Source organism: Delphinus delphis, chromosome 1, assembly GCF_949987515.2.
Source record: "Delphinus delphis chromosome 1, mDelDel1.2, whole genome shotgun sequence".
Classification (NCBI taxonomy): domain Eukaryota; kingdom Metazoa; phylum Chordata; class Mammalia; order Artiodactyla; family Delphinidae; genus Delphinus; species Delphinus delphis.
In genome coordinates, this window is record NC_082683.1 from 98,429,750 (window position 1) to 98,445,508 (window position 15,759).

Sequence of the window (15,759 nt, forward strand, 5' to 3'; positions counted from 1 at the left end):
CGAAGGAGAGAAATGGCTCCGGGGCTTCCACTCTCTCAGCAGGACCCCCACCCTGGCCTCTGGTTCGGGAAAGCTGCCCAGCTGTTTCTGATTCTTTCGTACTCGCAGCCCCGCCCGAAGGGGTGGGGAACCGAAGCATCGGGAAAGCTGGGAGAGAGTAGGCTCTGCCGAGCCCGGGCGGCCAAGGGCGGGGAGTCCGTGTCGGGTCCTCAGGTGTGCCGCTCCGCTTTGGCCATCGATTCCCGGTCCACAGGCCGGAGGGAAGCGTCGGGTCCGGGCAAGCGGGCGAGAGCTTTGTCTATAAACATTGTGTGCGGGGGCCTGGGGGTGGGGGCGTGGGAATACGGTGGGCAGCGGGTCGGAGGAACCAGGGGCAGCGAGCCGTAGATGAGAGAAGCCCCTACCTTAAGTCTGCTACCCGTGGCGCCCCCCGTTAGCGTTGTAAAGGGAGTTAAGATTCTCCCGCAACTCCCCGTGGCAGAAATTCTACCCATTTCACAGAAGCGCAAGAACGGAGAACCCGAAGAAATGACTGAGTCCTCTGTGGCTCACTTCAGTGTCACTGTAGGTTAGATGACAGGGGAAAGTGTCTGCAGCCCCCCTCACTCGGCCCTCCAGGCCATCACCCACGGAGGCTGGGGTTGCCAAATGAAGGGCGCTAGGACCCGGTGGCGCGGCGTGGGCAGGGGCTGGGCGCTCCGGGCGCCGAAGGACGCCGCTGCGCCCCGTCGCGTCCCGCCCGAGCAGGTGGGGGCGCGGCGCAGTGCTAGGGGCGCCGAGGGGCGGAGGCGGCCGCCACACCTAGGGCGCTGCGGAGCGCCCCGGGGTGGCGCGGGCGGAGCCGTCCTGAGGGCCGCACGTGTCCCCGGCCTCGGCCCCGCCCCGCGCCGTCCAATGAGAGCCCGCGGCCGAAGGAGCTGTCGGCACACTCTGTCCGCAGCCCCACTCCGCGCCGCCGACCCCGTGACACCGCATCTCAGCCCAGGCAGCGTGCCCCAGATCCCGAGCTCGGCGCGGCGTCGTAGGCTTCCGGACACCTCTCCCTGCGCCCCTCTCCGGGACCTGGCGCCCCGACTTCTGGACTTTAGGTGCCCTTAGGTCCCCAGCCGCCGGCGAGACTTATGGCCCCCCAGGGGGGTGAAGTGGGAGCAGCCTGACTACCCTCAGCCGGTGCCCCGTCCACGCCCCTCCGGGCCGCGTGGCGGGAGTCTTCGGGGAGCTATGCTGAGGCCGGGTGGTGCGGAGGAAGCCGCGCAGCTCCCCTTTCGGCGCGTCCGCGCCCCTGTCTCCGAGCCCGCGCCTAGACCCACGAGCCCCGACGGCTCTGGGGCTTCGGCCCGCCTAAGTCTTGCTTGCCTTCTGCTGCTGCTGCTGCTGCTGCTGCCGGCCCGCGTAGACACGTCCTGGTGGTAAGTGTGGCTCTCAGGGCTGGGAGGGTGAGGTGCTGGGTTAGAGAGGCCGGACGCGCCGAAAGGGAGTATACAGCTCCCAACACCCGCTGCTCAGGAGACCAGGTTGTCGCTTTGACGGAGTCAGAGACGATCCGTGCAGGGCTGTCACTGAAGTCGCGGAGGGGCGCAGGGGGGCGGCGAGTGGATAAGGGGGCGCCGCTCCTTCCCCGTCTGGTGATGAGGGCGCTGGGTATTTGGAAAAAGAACGCCCGGTAATCGAGGCTTCCCAGACCCCCTGTATTTCAGCTCAATCCTCTTAGGGCAAAAGCTACCTTACGAGTTTCTCTCAGGATGGATTCAAGGAACCAGTCGCCCATCTGGGCCGCGGTGGCCGTCCAAGAGGGCCTCCTGATCCCCTAAGGTTGGCCCCCCCACACGGGGGAGGTGGAGAAAGGGGCAGATGGCAAGGGCGGACGAGCCTCTCGCTAGTCTACCCTCACCCCATAACGCAGTAAGGCTTTGGTGAGGCAGGAGCACCCAGCGCAAGGTTTAGAAATGGAATTGCGGCAAAAACTACCCCCATTAACTCCCACAACTAAAGCAAACAAAACACTTGGGTTTGCATACTTCAGACATTCAGTCTGTTTTGAGGATCTCACCTCGAACCTTGATATCACCCTCCCTTCTTCCTTCTCTTCCTTCCCCAGATGGTCCCATCTCCCATCTTTCCCCTCCAAGAACTAGCGGCTTCTAGAGTCTCAAAGCATTAAGAGATGCTCTCCTCAGATTTCCTGCAGGCCTTAAGAGTCCGGACACTTCACAAGACGGCAGATGAGGCAAAAGGAATTAAAAATCCACTGGATATCTATTCTTTTCGGATCCCCTTCCCCACGAAAGCTCTGGATGGCACTCATCGTTTTCTCCCAGAAGAAAGAGCTGCTCTCTCTCCTCCCCCACCTTCTGGGGGCTGAGCAGGGGGAGAGTGGGACTGAGAAATGACTCAGTCCTCTTGTCTTTCCTCTTCACCCCCCAATTAAACTGGCCGCTTGGACTGGGCTATTGCCTCTCTCTACCCATGCAGTGCCCCCGTTCCTTTCCTTACTCTGCCCCTCCCCCCAATCCTCCCCTCCTCCACAAAGTGTGGTCTCTTTTCCCCTTGCACCCTGTGGCTTCTCTCCTCCGGATTTGGAATCTTGGCTGGAAGGGTGAGGGGTAGCTGGCTGAGGGGCCAGCGAGCTTGGGCTGCAGATTCCTATCATTTCAAGATGCAACTTTCTCCATCCCCATCACCCCCCCACACACACCCCCCGTTTTTCCTGTCTCAGGAAAATCTCTCCTTTGGATCTTTTTTATCTCTGCAGTGTTGGGGAAGGCAAGGAGGGGGGTTCTGGATGGGGGAGCAGGGAGGCTCATATCTTACATCTGGCTTGAAACATTCCTTTAGAAAGGGAAAAGGAAGAAGGGGACGAGGAGAAAAGCCTTTCAAACTTCAGAGTGAGATTAAAGCCACCCTTTACCTTCATGGTCTCAGTCTGGCTGGGGACTTGTGTCTTCAGAGGCCCTGTAGAGGAAGGATGAAGTGACCACTGTGCATCTTTATCCATTCCAGATGACAATTTGCTTTTAGGGACTCTTGGTTGCTTCTTACCAATTTGGAAGGCAGTCTTGGTCCACATGGTGTTTAGGTGAGGAAGTGTCATTCTGGTAATTTCAGCATGCTGGTAGTGGTTCCTAAAAACCCAATTGGGGTTCTTCCTAGTCCGCATTTTGTCCCCTTGGCTGCTCCTTCTCCCTTTTCCTTTCTCCCTCTACTACTCTCCCCCATGTGGTTCATATTAAAGATTTTGGAAAAACTCCTGGGTGGAAGAGCTAGCTAGGGAGGGAGGCGGGCGGGTGATACAGAATTCAGCAGTCCCTGTGAAATGGAGGAAGGCAGCAACAGGGCCAGGATGGGCAGTGAGTGCACCGGTCATTTCAGTCTCTTTGCCTCACAGGGGTCACAGCTGCAGGCCCCAGATGCCTGCCTCAGTGGTCAGTCACTTCTGGGATAAAGTAGAAAGCTGCTTTCCAAAAGCAGGTCAGGCCCCAAGGTGATTATCTCTCTTTCTCTTAGGAAAAAACCCCAGCAAGATTGATATTCTGTACAACCGCCTGAAGAGATGCCTGTTGACTCTGTGTGTCCATGTTCCACTCAGGAGCAGAATGTCATCACTATCACCAGCTAATAGTCTGATCTTCCTCACAGCCCTTCCCCTTACTCTCCAACCACTCCCTTCCTCTCCCGACCTTTAACTGAAGGAGGAAACGGGTGGTCTCTTCTTAATCTATGAAAAAGAGAACAAGAAATAGGGGTCTCCTGGCATGTGCCTTCCTGTACTATTTTGTATTCTGCAGGGGCTGGGATGTAGGGAATCACAAGAGCAGGACTGTGTTCAGGACTGTGGATTTACAGGAGGAACAAAGTGATATCATGACATTAACATTATTGGGTTTTTTTTGTTTTGGGGCCATGCCAGGGGCTTGTGGGATCTTAGTTCCCAGACCTGGAGCGACCTGGACCGCCGGGGGAATTCCCCGACATTAACATTATTGTTATCAACCACAGCTGCCATTTAATGAGCCCTTCCTACGCTCCAGACACTATGGCTAAGCACCTATAAGCATCATCTTTTACAATCCCCAAAATAATCCAGTGAGGCAGATAATATTATTATCCCCATTTCACACATGAAGAAAGTGAAGGATAGGAGGGGCATAGTATGAAATTCAAGTTCACACCAATTTTGGAGCCAGATTGGTCTACTCCTGGTTAATAAGCATTGTGTGCCTCTCTTAGGCTTGGAATTGAAAATGAGCTTGGACTTTGGAGTCAGATGTCCTTGGTTCACCCCAGTTCTCCTCTGACTAGCCCTGATGGACAGAGCTGGGTATTGTTAGTCTTTGTGACCCCAGTTTCTTCACCTGTAAAATGGAAATCTCTCTCTCTCTCTCATAGGATTTTTGTGAAGAAAAATGTTTTGTGAACTGTAAAGTATCATATAAATGATATTGTATTAAGATATTTAGGGAGAATAATTGTTTTATCCTTGTGTTCAAAGCCCTATATGGGCTGAGCTAAACCATGTACATGCACTAAAGACTGTAAAAGAAAGGGGGTAAATAAAAAAGAGGACCCCTAGCCTCATTAAAAAGACACAAACCTAAAACATCTGCAATGTCAACAAGGAATAAAGCTATAGTTGAAATGAAGCCTATGGCTAGCTAGGAGGAGAGGGGAGTTGGGGATAAATCAGAGCGGTCAGGTTTTGTTTTTTTCACCAAATAGTTATTAAGTACCTGCTTTGTGCCAGACATTGTTCTAGGTACTGGGGATACTGAAGTGAACAAAACAGACAAAACTCCCTGCGTTCATAGAGCAGCATGTCCTAATCACCTGAGGAGGTGGGTAAAATGCCAGTTCAGTAGGGCTGGAATGGGGCCTGAGGCTCTGCATTTCTAACAGATTCCCAGGAGATGCTGATACTGCTGTTCTGGGGACCACACTCTGAGTAGCAAGGAGCTAGAACAGGGCATGAGTCACTTTGTCAAAGGAAGGGGTATGAATTGGTCAAAAGCAGGTAAAGAGAGCATTCTCGAGCAGGAAGCTGGGAAGGAAGTAAAAACTTCTGGAAGGGAAACAGAGCTACAGAGTCAGGGGCATCTCACCCTTCTACCAGCCCATCAGCTGGGAGATGCCTTAAATATCTTTGTGCCCCTAACAGATGAGCTCAGTGCTTGGCACATGGTAGGCATTTTGTAGGCACGCGCTGAATTGAGAGGGGGATGACCTGGGCCTCAGGCTGCCTTGCTGGAGGCCCCCACACTGACTGCAAGGTGCTGACCACTGGTCAGGAGGCAAGTGCCCTGCTCTGCAGAATCTTGAAGCAGCTACTTAGTGGGATAAGGGTGGTAGTAAAGAAAATTATCTTCCTGTCTTACTGAACAGATGTTCCCACGCTCAGTGAGGATGTAACAGGAAGGACCGATGTGGGCTGCAGCAGAATGGAGCTAAGTCAGACCACAGGAAGGACTTTTTACCAGGGTTTGGCATGCCCCATTCCACACTGTCTCATGAGGGCTGGATTACTGGTCTCCCATTCCCATCCAACCCCTGTCTTCCCAAGCCCCAGTAAAAAACAAAAAACAACAAACACCCATTGCCTAGAGCAGTACTCGGGGGTGAACTGAGGAAGCAGAATGGTGGTGAGACAGGGACAGGCTCCAACTCCAACGGTCTTGATTCTCCAAACAAAGCACCGCAGCAGTGGGTGTAACTCCCGGCTGTGCGTCAGGCAGCCCTTTCCGGCCTGGCCCAGCCCAGGGTGTTTATTTTGTTTGTTCCTGGAAGCTGTTGCCCTGATGGACAGTGCTGGGGATGCTGATTCCGTGGGATTTGTTAGTGGTGGACCAGCCCTCTCACCCCTCCCTGGGACAGATGGGCCCCATCAGCCCTGCTGAATTCCAGAAGAGGCAAACATCAGCCCTCCTTGTGTTTGAGTTGGTATCACCAGTGGTGATCCAGTCTGTGGGTGAGGGCTGCATTTACAAATGCAGGGGGCCGGGTGGGGGGGAGTGTTGCAGAGAACATAAAGCCCAGGGCAGTCCAGCTTTTCCCTTCTCCCCACTGGCTGCCCTCCCTTCTCCTCACCCACTTCTAGGCCCATTTTGGGGCCCTTCCCAAACCACAGGCTCATTCACAGCCCAAATCAAATCTTTTCTGTCTGTAGCAGCAACTGCCCTCCATGGTCCCCATCTGTTCAGAAAAGGGGCGAGAAAGCGTCCCTTTGATGTGTTAGGACAGGAGAATAGAGAATTCACAGCAAATCAAGGCATGTATGTGCTGGGTGCTGGAGAGATGGAAAGGGAGTGAGAAGTGGGTGCATGGGTCAGATCTCATTTGGTGGCCTTGTGGGGAAAAAAGGTGATGATGAACTCCTGTCCTCTCTCTGAAATGTTCTTCCTGAGGCGTGTGGTGGAGTCCAGGGCTAAAAAGTGTTTGAATGAAGAAAAACTACTTCCTTGAGAAAATTGAGGATGACTCTAGCAACTCACCTATCTTTTATTAGCTCACCCAATTGATCTTCCTATAATTGTTCACATTGGGCAGATTGGGGACTGGAATATGGGGAGTGTCACCCTGTTGCTTAATCTTGGTCTTTGGTTTCCCACTGCAAACAGCCCTCTGCCCATGTAGATTCATCCAGGACATTATGCCCTTTAAGTTGGGAAGGATAATTTTGAAAGACTCATTAGTTAAGAAAGGTCATGGGACCTTGAAACAAAGGGTGTGGGGAGGAGAGTTGGGGTGGGGGGTCTTCCTCCCCAGACCTCGGGATTGGGAATGAGGACTCTTAGCTACACGGGTCTGACTAGAGCTATAAACGTCACTCAAAATTGCCCACTATATCTCTTCCCACTGACTCCTCCCTGTCTCCATCCTTCTCCCATACCATGTCTTTATGGACCAGCCACGCAGGACGTGCCTCTGACATGGGGTATAACAGTGTTGTCTCAGACTCTAGTTTTATTAAGTTTATTTTTCCACGAGGCTCTTAATGTTTATTAAATAAACAGGCAATGGGGTTTGTGTGACATGCCCACAGCTTCTGTGTATGTGACACATGCCTAGCCTGTGTTCTGGGAGTGTGTGTCATTTTGGCCTTTGGCTGGGGAACTGGTAATGGTGAGAGACCACTCAATTACTTTCTCTGCAACTGTTTAATTATTTCTCCAGAGCTTGTGAGGATTGGTTCTCCCCATTGGCCTTGGGGAATATCGGCCTTGGTTGGAGGAAGGGGAAGGAACCTCTCAAGGTTTGAATGCCAAACCTTTCCTCCCCTTCTCCTAATGCAGAATAAAGCCAGGATGCTCTGACAGGGCCATCTCCACCTTGCAGGTACATCGGGGCGCTGGGGGCCCGAGTGATCTGTGACAATATCCCTGGTCTGGTGAGCCGGCAGCGGCAGCTGTGCCAGCGTTACCCAGACATCATGCGCTCGGTGGGCGAGGGTGCCCGAGAATGGATCCGAGAGTGTCAGCACCAGTTCCGCCACCATCGCTGGAACTGCACCACCCTGGACCGGGACCACACTGTCTTTGGCCGTGTCATGCTCAGAAGTAGGGGCCTCTTCCACCCTGCCCCAGCTCCTTCTCTTTCTATGCTTGGGTGGTGAGTGGGTAGTATAGGCATGAGCCCCTCTCTTCTCTCCTGCATACTACTTCATAATCAGAGTAAGAATTGTGGGCAGAGCCCAGGATACAGTTGGAAACAGACCCTCAGTACCTTACATATGTAGGCAGTGACCCCTTTAAATCCCAGTGTTCTGGGATGATGGGTCAAAGGAACAGCATTCCCTGGTGCCTCCATCCTTCTTCCTCCCTTTTCCTTCCCCTCCCCAACCCCCAGCCTGCGGATATCCATGCACTGTAAGGCTGAGGACTGGAAATGGCTGCTCTGTTCTTACCAACACCATCACTACCCTCACCCCACCACTCCCAACACTATAATAATTGGAGCAAGGAATAAACAGAAAGGTGATATGTAAATATTTGGAGAGTCAGCGGCTTGGACCTGGCTCAGCAAAAGAGCTAAGCAGAGCTAAACAGTAAACTAGCAGAAAGGGAATGAGATGAGAATGTGGAGGTGTCAGAGGGACAAGAGTGATGATGCTTCATCAATCCCCAAGAGCAGGGAAGGAAGAAAGCAGGCTGGGGAAAGTAGCATATCTCTTCAAATAGGATGACCCCTGGGCTGGGGTCTCCATTGTAGGGGAACTGTCCAGCAGAGTGGGCCTGAAAAGGCCTGGAATGTGGACTAAGGCTGGCTTTGCTAAGCTGGGGTTGGCACTCAGTGGGAGGGAATGATTCACTGTGAAACTTTTCAATGGATGGACCCAGGGAGTTTGGAAGGAAACAGGAGTACAGGTCAGCCCAAGAGGTCAGACATACAAAGAAGTGGATAGAGAGTTGTGAGGGCTGAGGGGAAGAGGTCAGATTCACTGGGGAATGCTCTTGGAAGGGAAGGGTACCTTGAATAAAGGAGGTACAGGGGTTGCCCTGGGAAAGAAAAGGAGAAGAGGTTTCAGAGTTGAAGGTTGTGTGGGCTAAAGAAGGGGACAGACAAGGGCCTCTTTCCTGAAACACACTTCTACCTTTCTCTCTCTAGGTAGCCGGGAGGCAGCATTTGTATATGCCATCTCATCAGCAGGGGTGGTCCATGCTATCACTCGTGCCTGTAGCCAGGGTGAACTGAGTGTGTGCAGCTGTGACCCCTACACCCGTGGCCGACATCATGACCAACGTGGGGACTTTGACTGGGGTGGCTGCAGTGACAACATCCACTATGGTGTTCGTTTTGCCAAAGCCTTCGTGGATGCCAAGGAGAAGAGGCTTAAGGATGCACGGGCTCTCATGAACTTACATAACAATCGCTGTGGTCGCACGGTCAGTACTCATGTCTGTGCATGTACATTCATATTGGCTGGGAGTGGCCAGTATGTATGATCATGGAGTAAATGTGAAGGTGGAAGCACTGAAGGCTTCTGGATTACTTCCAAAAGCCCCAACCCCTGGAACAGGAGCAGTAAGTGCAAGGGACCTGAGGAATGCCTAGGTTCAACCTGGAGCATAAAGAGTCTTCACATAGGTGGAAATTAGGGAAAGGTGGAGAAAAGAAGGGAAATAACTTTTTAAGAAAAAAAGAATCACCTCCTAAAGTCCGAGGAGGATAAAAGCTTGTTCTAGTCAGTGCACTGGTCTTTGAGCACTTCCTATGCTGGCCTAGTACTGTGCTGGAAAATGACATGCAACAAAAGCAGAAGGCATGGTACCTTGAACTCTAAAACACATGAAAAGTAGAGGCTGTGCCATAATTATGAACAGAATCCTGGGGCTTTAAAGTTCAAATGGGCTATCATGAAAAGGAAAGCACTGTTGGTCTAGGAAGGTTTCCTGGAAAAAGAGGTTCTTCAATTTGATCGGGAAGAATGGGTGGAATCTGACTGGGGAGAGGACAACCGATGGCTCCACTAGCCAACCAGGGCCAGGACCAGCAGACCTCAGGGCACTCATGCTTTTAGTCCTAGGGATGACCATAAAGTACCCTGACTGGCTGCCTTTCCCTTACCTGCCTCCCCACCTCCCAGGCTGTGCGGCGGTTTCTGAAGCTGGAGTGTAAGTGCCATGGCGTGAGTGGCTCCTGTACCCTGCGCACCTGCTGGCGTGCACTCTCAGACTTCCGCCGCACAGGTGATTACCTGCGGCGGCGCTATGATGGGGCTGTGCAGGTAACGGCCACCCAGGATGGCGCAAACTTCACAGCAGCCCGCCAAGGCTATCGCCGTGCTACCCGGACTGACCTTGTCTACTTTGACAACTCTCCAGACTACTGCGTCTTGGACAAGGCTGCAGGTGAGTAAGGAAAGTAGGTAGAAACATGGAGCCCTGATTTTTAGTGCAGGCACCTCTAGTTAATCACGGTCTCAGGAGTTAGGGAAGGAGGTTGGAGGAGCCAGTCAGACGTGAAAACCTTGTAATAAGATTGTTGATTTATGCCTCAGTCTGCCAGGCCCAAAGCTGCCTAGAGAGGAGAAGACACTGAGCTCCTTGAGGCCTGAGGTCATCTATCATTCCTTTATATTCCCAGCATCTGGGATATAGTAGGTACTACTAAGTGAATGTTTAAGTCAATCACCCATTTCAGTACCAAACAATGTATGGGCTATACAGAAGCATAAGATACAGACTAAGTTTTGGCTCTTTACAATCTAGCTAAAGAAATGAGATATAACAGGTAGACAAATGCAACTGCAAAAGAGAGAAATTAAGAAAAGTTTACTTGAAAATGTGGAATTTAAGCTGTTTCTTAAAGTGTGGGGATTATCTGGATAGCTAGAGAGAAGAACAGGTGGATATTCTCTACATGTGAGTAGAGTGGTAGGTGGGAAAGCACATGATCTGTTCTGGGAACAGAGAGCAGATTAATCTGAGTGAAGGTTTTGGGTAAGGAAGATTAAAGACAGAAAGGTAGTAGGAAATACACCATGAATGACCTTGAAAGGGCTTATCCAGTGTGCTGCCACTGAAAATTCTAAAATGGAGTTGAGGAAGCAAGGAGAGAGGAGATCCCTACCAAAGGCTAACCATCAGCAGAAAGCAGCAAATCATTCTTGAATCTGTTCCATGTATTTGCGGTGGAATTCTTGGGAATGCTGGAAGGTGATGTGGTGTTCCCCTAAAAGAGTGGAAGCTAACCATCTTGGCTCATATTTCAGGTTCAGACAGGTTAAACTAGGAACAACCTGCTATGCAACAGAACTGTTCTTCCCCTGGTTATTGTTATGGGCTCCCAGACTCTTCTCTGTAGTCTCAGCAGTCAGGACCTCGGTAAGGGGAAGCCAAAACCCTTAGCTGTCTTCCATACTATTTGTTTTCACCTATCAGTGTCATTCCTGGAGAAGCAATTAGCTTGGAGCAAAACTGGGCACAGAAACAGGGTGGGGCTCTACCCAAGACACAGAGAAAGTAGTTTGTGTACTTTGAAGGGTGCTAGGAGAAAAAATGTTAAGAAAGCACTTCTGATTCTCCTGGTGATTTCCTGCCACTAAGTTTGTTTTCTTCCCATGTGGTATAATTCAGAGGGCTACTCTCTAAATGCCTAGAAATAATTCCACAACATCCAGGGTGTAAGCCTATGCTGTCATCCTAAAATGCACCTTTGGGGAAGGATCTTTGGAGTTAGGAGGGAGGATGAGTCATATGTGTGTTGGTTGTTCTCAGAGGCATAACACAGGTCTCATAAAACCCACAGTGGAGCCTGGAATTCAAAGGGTACAAGTCATCCCACAAGGGAGTATGGAGCCAGGAATTCCCTCCAAAGCAGTACTGTCCCATTGAACTTTCTGTGATGATAGAAATGTTCTACATCTGTGCTCTCCAATACAGTAGCCACTTAGTTACATGTGATTATTCAGCACTTGAAATATAGCTAGTGTGACTGAGGAGCTAAGTATTAAAATTTATTTAATTTTCATTAACTTAATCTAAATGACCATATTTGGCTAGTGGCTACTACATTGGATTGCTTGGCTCCAGAGCGTAGAAGAGGCTTCTGGTGCACAAGAGAATGACATTAAGACCTAGCCCTTGAAATCAGGCGGATAACATATATAGTAGACCTAGTCAGCCTATACTCTAGAGCAGTGGTCTCTTAACATTTTGGCTTGTGTACTCCTATCATTAAAAAAAAAATCTGAACATGTGCCTCCAATATATGTATATTTACTTATGAATTATATCTATGTTTCATTGTACTAAAATGTACATTATAAAACATACATACAAAGTAGATATTTTAAATTGATGAGCCCAAAAACAAATATAGAAGTACTAGCATTTTCTCTCCATATTCAGTGGAATGTGGAGACTACTGCTATAGAAATCAGTTAATTTATTCATACCCTTCTTGAACCCCCAGGCTAGTTATGTTCCCATCTCTGGGAAAGAGGTGAAGTAGATATTCTCTAGGATCCATCCCATCTAAAATTCTATGATTTTGTGATCTGTTGGCAGCATCTCTTTTGCAAAAATCAGTCAGGTTGTGAGGTGGTGAGCATTCTCTGTGCAGGGGGAATAACACAATCCCTACCCTTCAAGGGTTCCTACCATAAGGGGTAAGGCAAGGGATATTCTTTAGGCATTCCTTAGGGAGAAGCCTCCTGCCAGTAATGCTTATCAGTTCACCCCCTCAGTTGATCAGAGATTATAGATATAACTATCTACTGAGTTAGGTGCTATTATAAGAAAACTAAAGCCCAGAGAGATCAACTAACTTGCTAGATCACACAACTAAGAAGTGCAGATTTAGGTTTTAATCCTAGACAATTTGACATGAGGCACATGCGTTAAATTTTTAATGGCCATGCTATACCACTTTCTTGTATAGTACAACTTAATGAAATATAAACTAAGGACCGAAATATTAACAAATGGTAACTGGATCAGAGTTGTAACAAGGCTTCTTAGAAAAGGTAAATTATAGGCTAAGTTTTTTATTTTAACTTTTTATTATAGAAAATTTCAAACATAAAGTAGAGAACCTTCACCCAGCTTTAACAATTATGACATTTTAAGGCTAAGTTTTGAAGGGGATATGGAGATGTGTATTGGCAGGGAGGGCATTGCAGGAAAAGTCAATGGTCTTTGGGGAGCCTTGATAGTGGGAAGAAACAAGCCTGGTACAGAGGGCAGTAAGAAGATGATCATTTTGGCTAGTGGGTGTATTTTCAGGAAAAGGGATTCTTTATGGTTTCCTCACGAGGATGTGGGTAAGGGAACCCAGAGTGGCTGAAGTAAGAGGTAACTTGGTTCTCACTCTCTCTCTTCCCCAACCCAGGTTCCCTAGGCACCGCAGGCCGAGTCTGTAGCAAGACATCTAAAGGGACAGACGGTTGTGAAATCATGTGCTGCGGTCGAGGGTATGACACAACTCGAGTTACCCGTGTCACCCAGTGTGAGTGCAAATTCCACTGGTGCTGTGCTGTGCGGTGCAAGGAGTGCAGAAACACTGTGGATGTCCATACTTGCAAGGCCCCCAAGAAGGCAGAGTGGCTGGATCAGACCTGAACATATAAATACCTCACTCATCCCTCCACTTCAAACCTCCTGACTCAAAAGCACAAGACCTTTGCATGCACACCTTCCTCCATCCTCAACTCTGGGCTGCTACAGCTTCTATTTAAGGACTTGTAAAGTACTCCAGAGGGACTCTGGTGTCCTAGCTGGTTCCTTAGCCCTGGGAAGGAGTTGACAGGGGATGTAAAAAACTGAGCGGCTCCCTGACTCCCCACTCTGGAGGTTAGAAGGCAGAGTGGAAGAGGTAGGAGTCTTCAGAGCGATATGAGTTGCACTAAAGCACATGGTCAAGGTTCATTTTTCCTTTCCCTTGCATTGGCTTCCTGACACATCTTGTGTGTGCAAGAGAAAGGATACCTGGAGAGAACTTTTTTCTCCTACCTGGCTGAGGGTAGATGGGACAGAGATAAAACCACGTATCTCTTCCCTGGGTCAGTGTGAGCTAACTGCCTGGTACCCCAAAAGAAACTCATAGGCTGAAACATTCTTCCATTATCAAGAGCCTGGGATTGCTAGATAAGAGTTAGCCATAGCGGACAAGTTCCATTCTCATGCTATTATGTTTATAAACTGCTGTGTTTTGTAGGAGAAAAGAATTATATAACTATACAAACATACATTCTCTTCTAATCTCTCCTTTTCAACCTGTATCAGCCAGCACTGCCTCTTTTGCTCACTTGCTGACTGTACAAACTGAGTGGCATGCAGTGTCATGCCATGCCTAACAGATAATTAGAATACCGTAGAACACTCCTAAGAAAGAGTAATTTAGTAGGTCTGCCTAGGCCTTGGGATTTTTACTTTTTTAAACTTTCCACACATCATTCTGGTGGGCAGCCAGGTTTGGGAAACACCAAGTAAAAGATATGTGACTCACCGAGCATGGGAGAGGGTAATAAGCCTGATCTCAAAGGCCCACATGAGGCATTAGTGTATACTAGGCAGGTAGAGATCTCTGGCTTTGGCAATTTTTAGGAGAGGATCCTAGCCTTTAAAGCTGGGAGCAGGAACCAGTGGTTACAGAAGGAAGGCGAGCTGGGTCTTGGGGCCAAGGTGGTAAACAGCTTAGAAAACAACCTTTCCTCATTTATTCAACAAATCTTTATTTAGTGACTCTCCAAGTCCTGGTGATTATTATCCTTCAATCCACATTTGGCTTAAATTGGGGAGTTCCTTCTGTGCTACTACCCACTGCCTAACTAAGCTTGTAGTGGTAGAGTCTCCAGAGATAGCATGCTTAGTAAGCTAAAGGGCAGGACACAGAGTCCCCAAAATCATGATCTCCTATTTTTATATGACTTGGACAGTGGTTATCTCTTGCCTGTTGATATTTTAAAGGAGAAGAGTGGTATAGAAATTTGCAGTTATGACAGACCTGGGTTGAAATCTCAGCTGTGCCAGTTCCTATTTTTGATATTTTGAGAAAGATACCCAAATTCTCTGAGCCTCTATCTTCTCACCTCTAAAATGAGCGTACAAACTTATATCAGATATTGAGTTTTAATTACGCCTCAAACTCCAACCAATAGACCCTCTTACCAAAGCCTGTAACTGGTCTAGCCCATCCTGACTTCTCACAGAATCTTCAGTTCAGGACTATAAGGTATTGACAGCAGGCTGTATATTAAGGAGCCTACCCAAGGAGTTCTGAATATAGGCCACTTTCCTTTCCCCGAGTTCCTCTCCAGCACCCCTTGGGGTCCTCACATGTTTGTGGAGCAGCTTTACTCCGCACAGGCAGCAAGAGGATGGGGGTGCTATAGCTCTGGGCCGTGGGGGCAGATTTATTTGGATGATAGGACTAATATTTGTGTAACCTGCTGAGACCTATGTGGGAGAGTTTAGGGTGGTTTTTCTTTTGGTGAGGGGGTTTGCTCCAGTTTCACATCCATTAACACAAAACATGAACTAGTCAGGGCCCTTGTGGTCTGCGGTGAGGGGATTCCTGTGGAGAAATAGGACTGAGTGAGTCAGGCCAGGGGAATGTCTTCCTTGCAGAGTGGAGTCAACTGGATAACTGATGAGCCAATGGTGGGATTAGGGAGGGGGGAAATGGGAGGGGAAAAGAAGAGTTTCTGACATCTTGAGCTAGGATTAAGAGGAGGAAAACTCTAAGGTAGTGGAAGGGTAAGGGGCTCACAGTCAGTCTGAACTCAAGAATAGAGTTGAATGAATTACAAAAGGATGCTGTCTTGTATCCTGGGCCACTGGGAAGAGCTCTCAGGTCCCAGTTAGCTTCAGCTCTTACAAGGTTATCCAGGTTACCACATAAATGATAGCCTAGGCCTTCCATGGGAAATCAACCTGAGCTAAATCTACCTGTGTTCTATTATCTTATTCTTTCTTGGTTCTTACCCTGTGGAAGGAATCGGGCCTCTTCTGGCATCTCATACTGCTCTGTGCTTTTCCCTGGGCTCCAAGTTCTAGTTCATAAAGACCAAGTTTTGCAATTTCCTATAAATGGTTAAGAGAACAGCAAGCTGTCCAGAGAGTGAGAGGTCTGAAAAGTGAGGTGGATAGTGAGAGAAAAGAGGTCCATGTAAGCCCCATTACAGAGGCTATGTGGCTCCCAAAAAGAATAATGGCCAAGCAATTAATTTTTCCTCTTATTCCTTAGCTTGCCTCTGCATTCCGACTGGCTTTACACAACTGGCATCCATTCTGCACTATACAAACAGAAACTAATTTATCTGGAACA

General features: G+C 49.2%; 2 protein-coding genes across 2 annotated transcripts in view; one reads left to right on the top strand and one right to left on the bottom strand.

The window, feature by feature from the left end:
• The window catches only part of ST7L (suppression of tumorigenicity 7 like), a 150,498-nt gene that overhangs the window by 54,827 nt on the left and 79,912 nt on the right, over positions 1-15,759 (bottom strand). The gene's annotated exons all lie outside the window — the stretch shown is intronic.
• On the top strand, positions 1,115-14,548 carry WNT2B (Wnt family member 2B). Its single transcript, XM_060027364.1, has 5 exons — positions 1,115-1,409; positions 7,327-7,547; positions 8,596-8,873; positions 9,575-9,839; positions 12,823-14,548. The coding sequence occupies exons 1-5, from the start codon at positions 1,222-1,224 to the stop codon at positions 13,050-13,052; spliced, it is 1,182 nt and encodes a 393-aa protein (XP_059883347.1). The 5' UTR covers positions 1,115-1,221; the 3' UTR covers positions 13,053-14,548.